General features: G+C 33.7%; 1 protein-coding gene across 1 annotated transcript; it reads left to right on the top strand.

Moving 5' to 3' along the window:
- Window positions 1-2,110: 2,110 nt before the first annotated feature.
- LOC139896546 (uncharacterized) lies at window positions 2,111-6,093 on the top strand. The gene is made up of 5 exons (XM_071879198.1): window positions 2,111-2,288; window positions 2,397-3,029; window positions 3,135-3,239; window positions 3,365-3,751; window positions 5,969-6,093. Exons 1-5 carry the CDS (start codon window positions 2,111-2,113, stop codon window positions 6,091-6,093), a joined length of 1,428 nt encoding a protein of 475 aa, XP_071735299.1.
- The last annotated feature ends 527 nt before the right edge of the window (window positions 6,094-6,620 follow it).

Here is a 6,620-nt window from a genome sequence, read left to right as displayed (position 1 = left end):
TAAATCTTTTTGAGATGTACTTTAATTGTCCTCAACAAACTTCCAAAGTGAAAATTTTTCATGCCCTTTTTCTCATTCGATGTATTAGAAAATGATGGTACACATTTTATTGTAAGAAGGGAAAAGTATTTGTTGGAGATAAGGAGTCTTCCTTGCATGATTGGTAAGAACCCTTCTTTTTGTGGATATCCGTCTGAAAATGGTCGATTGCTGGTGTTGGTGCTGGGAAGGCTAAATGCCTAGGTAAAAGAGATCGTGAACTTGTTGACAATATTAGTGAATTAAGATTACCACAAAGGCCTTGCCCAGAGGGAATACTTGTTCTTGCTAGTGTGAGTAGTGAGTGGCTATCATCTCCTGTTCCAGTACTCATAACGAAAGGCCATGGTAGGGTTTCTTTGTGAATTATAACTAAAGATTTTAGTTATTCTTGTTTATACATATATACATACTGATTTTTCACTTTTCTCAGAAGATGAAACGAGGGTTGTTGATACATTCAGTGTTCGCGACTTGAATAAGATCAGAGTTTCCGAGCGGCCAAAAACTGCTGAAAAAATTGAAGCTAAGAAGATAAGCACTGCGTCTAAGGAGAATGTTGAGAAAACTCATGAACGAAACTCGAAGTCTGTATCCGATCCTACTCCTGAAATTGACATTATGAATACTCCACCTTCTTGCAAGCTAATGAAGAAAACCAAAAAGGTTGGGAAACGTTCTGTGACAACACCACTTAATCCCAAACGTTTCAAGTGTTCAAAAAGTATGTTTTCGATCTTTATTCTTTATATTTTATATCTTTTTAAATATTTTCTATATTTCATTTTCTTATTTCCGTTTAGAAATTATTCTTTTTGATGAAGATGTTGCTGATGAGAACAAGAGCGGTGATGACGACAATGATGATGATACTGATGATGAAACTTTTTGATAAATCTTCTCCTTCTTCCTCTAATCTTCCAAACACAACTTCATCATCCTCTTCAATTCCTTTTCATGCTATTTCTCTTGACGCCATGCGTGCTTTTATTGAAGACCATCATGTGAATTCTGATAGTTTCATCAATTTCTTGAAGGTATAAATTTTATTAAATAATCTACGTATATTTAGATTATTCAATCTTAGTTTTATATTTGTTGTTTCTCATTCTAACTTGAAATGTTTACTTGTAGATGTTTTGATGATTTACATTTTCTGGAAGGATCAGCTCAGCTGTGCAGTTGTTATAAGCTTGTGAGGATTAAAGGTGTTCAAGACTAGAAGCTAATAACTGGGCTGAAGAGATAAATTATTGCTAATTTATACATTGGGCTTATTAGTGAATATTGGGCTTGTATTATAGCCCAAGTGTCAAGTGATCCACATACAACAGCATATATCCATCTCTCGATGGGTTTCCAGATCATTCCACATATTTTTTCCATTATTCTGTATTCTCTCTCGTTCAATCATCAATTAGGGTTTGGCTGTATTTACCCAAGATCAATTCTCTTGAATCTTGGTTGATAGTTTCTGATTTGATTCTTTGTTTCTGTAATTGTTTCTTCTATTGAACAATCTCATCGTGTTAGAGATTGTAACTGTGATCTGGTACAATTGAAGTTTTGTAGATTCATTGATTAATAAGATTTATTTCATTGTTTAAATTTGTTCATGGTATCAGAGTGATCGATTGCTTGATCGTTTGGTGATTTCTGGTTGTGTTTTGTTTCAAAGATCGAAGTTAGGGTTTTCTGTTCATCGTGTTTGATTTGTCAGATCTACTTTTAGATCTGATAGATCTGGTTTCTTTTGATCGCGATTGAGTCTTGGGGAAGAACACAGGGTCGATTGTTTCTATTTTGGAGTTGTTGATTCTTACAAACCCTAATTCTTAAAATTAGGGTTTCCTGGTGATTGTTTCTTCTTTTTCTTCCGCTGCTTTACACTATCAGAGCAATCACTGTAAGGTTTCTCTTCTCCTACTCACCAATTGGTAACTGGTGAGATCGCAACCTTTTTTCTTCTCTAATCTGCTATCTGTGCAGATTGTGGTTTGAAGAGTTAACTTGCGTGTTTTTACATCAAGGTCTCTGAACTCTTCTCTTTTATTCTTTATTTCTGTTCAATATGAGTGATGAAGGTGGAGAAACCTTGATCAGCAAACTTGATTTTGCTGATCCATTGTATCTTCACCCTAGTGACATTAGTAGCACACCTCTGATCAATATCAAATTAATTGGAACTGAAAATTACAGAGTCTGGTCTTGTGCCATGATTTTAGCTCTTGAAACAAAAAATAAAAAAGGTTTTATTGATAATACTGTTGAAAAAAATACAGCTGATGAGGTTTTAAGTAAACAATGGGATCGATGCAATTCAGTTGTTCTATCTTGAATTTTAAATTCAATTTCAGAAGAACTTTATCTTGGTCAAATTTTCTCTAAGGTAGCATCAGAGGTGTGGGATGAGTTAAAGGAGACTTATAACAAAGTAGATGGATCTATTGTGTTTAACTTACATCATAAAATAAATTCTTTAACACAAAGTGGTGGTCCTGTTTCTGAATACTATCACAAATTAAACTCTTTGTGGAAACAATATGATGCAATGGTTGAATTACCAAATTGTTCTTGTGATGCAAATAAAGATTTTCAAAAACATTCTGATTTAATAAAACTGATGCAATTTTTAATGGGATTAGATGATTCATATCAACCTGTTAGAACAAATCTTTTAACACAGGATCCTCTACCTTCAGTTAAGTATGCTTTTGCTGTTATTTCAAGGGAAGAATCTCATAGATCTTCCTCTAGTTTTACTGCTAACAAAATTCAGACTTCATCTGCTTTCAATGTTAAAACTCAAACTCAATCTCATAATATTGGTATTATCAGTAATAATGTGTCAAAGTTTAACAATAATAGGGGTCCAAATCCTAATCTTAAGTGCACAAAATGTAATAAACTTGGACACACAATTGATAGATGTTTTGAGATAATTGGGTATCCTCCCAGTTTTAACAGAAGAGTTTCTAAGAATAACAACAGTAACAGTAATAATAATTCTAATAACAATAATAACACAAACTCATCATGGTCAAATAATTACAACAACAAACCATTCACAAATAATAATGTTGCTTCTGATGCAGCTATCACTACCTCATCCACCTTTCCATTCACTGAAGAGCAAGTAACTAAAATCTTGTCAATGATTAATAGCAAAGGCAACAATGATTTTAAGTCTAATATATCAGGTACTAATGTTCAATTCATTAAACCTAATCCAAATTGGATTATTGATTCTGGTGCCAACCAACATTATATTACTACTGACAAAATCTAAAAAATGTGGTTGACATTTCAAACCTTAATTTAAAAGTGGATCATCCAAATGGTACCTGTGTAAAAATTTCTAAGATAGGAGATTTTGTTTTAAGTAAACATATAACACTTTTTGATGTGTTGGATGTACCTGGTTATGCTATTAATCTTTTGTCTGTTTACAAAGTTGCTAGAGATAGTAAGAAGTTCATAGGATTTGATGAAAATAATTGCTATATTCAGGATTTACCAAAGAATGGGATAATGGGAAGGACCTTGGGGATTGGTAGAGTTCAGGATGGGTTGTATGTTCTTGATGATGTTTGTGGTAATTATGCTATTAATAATTGTTCTGTTACTTGTTATTTATCAAAATTTACTTGGCATAACAGAATGGGTCATCCTGCAGAGCCTGCTATGCAAGTTCTGGGACAATTGAAGTTTGGTAATGATGTCTTATGTGATGCCTCGTACAAAACCATCGTGTACGAATCATCAACAACATGATCATTACAAGGTTAAGTACTATATGCGTTTTCAAAAAGAGTTTGCATTCAATAATAAAGTGATGTCTAAACCAACATCGAATGTTTTACAATCCAACAGCATGCTTCACTAAGTAGAAGCAAATAATAAGTGTATGTGACCACAATGGTCGTTACAAGTCATAGTTCAAAAGTACTAAAGTTTGAATGCAAGGTAAAGTAGTTCATGCGATGACAACTCTAAGCAGCGGGTGTCTACAGCACGACTAGTACACAGCGGAAGCTAACCTCAAGCACCTGATAAAAACATGCTTTAAAATGTCAACACAAAGGTTGGTGAGCTATAGTTTAAGTATAACAGTATGTAAGGTAGGCCACGAGATTTCAGTGCTACAAAGAGCGTTTCAAAACAATATGATAAAGTATATGTTAACCGTGGGCACTTGGTAACTAACTTAACGTTTATACCCCCTGAAAGTACACTTGGCAAGTGCGTATGTCTACGAAGTATTAAACACTCGTTAAATACTAGCGCGACTAGCCCGAGTGGGGATGTCAAACCCTATGGATCCATATCTAAGATTCGCGTTCACGGTTCAAAAACCAATGATTAAACGTTACCGAGCTAAAGGGAATGTTTATGCCGTTGTATAACCCACACATATATAAGTTTAAGTACTCGTGCCTAGTATGTAAAAATCTGCATGTATTCTCAGTTCTCAAAATAAGTTAAAGTAAAAAGGGAATGCTATAACTCACAATGATAATGTAGTCGTAAAGTTGGTTCGGAAAGGTGTGCAAGTAATCGGTCCGAAGGTCCTCAACCTAAGGCAAATAGTACTAAGTCAGTAAATTATCTTAATAGGTTTAAAAGTATGTAAATAAGGTCTTAAGGGTCATCATCATTCATCATTTAACAAAATGTGTAAAGTAAGTTTCGTTCATGAAAGTAGTTTAAAACAAAAGCTGATTTCGATCAGTCACCACGGCCTCTACCCTTACTGAATTAAGGTGAGACCAGTGGCCATGGCATCGTATATGAGTCCTTTAAGTGTGGTAAAATTTACAGAAGCAAACTCGTCTTCGTTTGACCGTGGCGACGGTCTAAGTGCGAGTAGGTCAGAAATTTCTGCACAACGTTAAAGGACATAGTGACGATCGGAGGGCCATAAATCCTAAACCGTAACTCGGATTAAGATGAGTCCTATATGAAAAGTTATCTACTCGAAAAGATCTATTTGAAAATCATAATCACAACAGCCCAGGTCTACTGGTCTGTTACTGAAACAGCAGAACAGTAGGCAGAGAACAGTAAGCAGAAAAATAATGGGTTCCGGTGGGTTTGGTGTTTGATGTTCATCATGGTTCTCATCCTTGATGCCTATAGCTTCAAGTGTACAACTCATTGATGTGTTTACATCATATTTACCAAGTTTCTACCATCATAACCCTTGTGCAAGTCCAAGACATGAAGCACAACTCACTTAAGAGTTGTATGAAGTTTGATGAACCAATGTTACATCAAAGTCGTAGATCTAACACATACATGAACTTTAAAGCTAATAACAAGTTACAAACTTGAAAGTAAACTAACTAATCAAGATCTTAGGATATAGAACATAGTTCTTAGTTAGATCTTGAAGATTCAAGACCCAAAAGTCTAGATCAAGCATAAGTATACAAAGTTATATTTAAAGAAAACTTATTTACATATTCTTGAACTTTTAAGTTATCTTTAAGTTTCAAGAAAGTATGAGATCAAGACTAACTTGTAGTACTTGACCAACAACAACAACAAACATGAAATTAAAGTGTACAAAATGATAAAGTAAACTAAGTAATCAAGTAAAAGTTCATGGTTTGTTCATACTTTTAAAGATTCAACCAAGGTTTGATCTTTAAGTAAAGTAAACTTTAAGTTTACTTTAAGAACTACAAGTATGAATTTAACAACTATGAACTTACAAACTTTTGAAACAATGAATGTAGAATCATAAACTAGTAAGTTTATGTTCTTGTGTTCTTGATAAATACAAGATATTATGAAGAATCAAACTAGTAAGTTTGATCTTGTAACTAGTAAAGAACAACTAACAATTATATGTAACAAACTAACAACAAGTAATCAAACTACAAGTAACAAAAGATGATGATGATTAAGTGATGTTTGGTTTCAGTTTTTACAAGAAATGAAGAAGAGAAAAAGAGTCCAAGTTACTTACAACAACTAGAGAGAAAAGAGAGAATGTTTGAGAGAAATTACAAGTATTTGTGTATGTGTTTGAATGAAGGATACAAGTGAACAAGTAGTAAGTAAAAAAAAAAGAAATTTGACTCCCTCCATACCAAAAAGCTACGGCAAGCAGAAAACAAAGAGGGGGAGGGGATTAATTCAATGGTTTCTAGCATGTAAAGCTCATTAAAGTTGGTTACAAGGTGGTATGTGCATGGGGAGGAGAAGTAACAAGATTCCTAAGCATTAAACTAACTAGTTCATGTTCAAATGATACTTACAAGTAGTAGTAATGGACTAGTTACTCCAATAAGGTGTAGGGTGGGCTTATAAGCCCAAAACCATGAGTCCATTAACATTAAACAAGTCCAAGTTCCATTAATTAACAAATAAATCCAAATAAAGCCCAAGTAACTAACTAATCACCATAGTTAATTAAAATGATTAATAAAATTAATCATGAATGTAAATAATACTTGAAAATATTATTCGTGCAAGTTCCGGGTGTCAAAAAGACGTTTCGGGCAATTAAAGTCAAGTTCGGGCAATCATGGCAACATGCAAATGTAATGACATACATTCGTTTAATCACACGT

The sequence above is a fragment of the Rutidosis leptorrhynchoides genome, chromosome 1 (genome assembly GCF_046630445.1).
Source record: "Rutidosis leptorrhynchoides isolate AG116_Rl617_1_P2 chromosome 1, CSIRO_AGI_Rlap_v1, whole genome shotgun sequence".
In the NCBI taxonomy this organism is placed as follows: Eukaryota; Viridiplantae; Streptophyta; class Magnoliopsida; order Asterales; family Asteraceae; genus Rutidosis; species Rutidosis leptorrhynchoides.
This window is presented reverse-complemented; position numbering and strand designations above follow the sequence as displayed.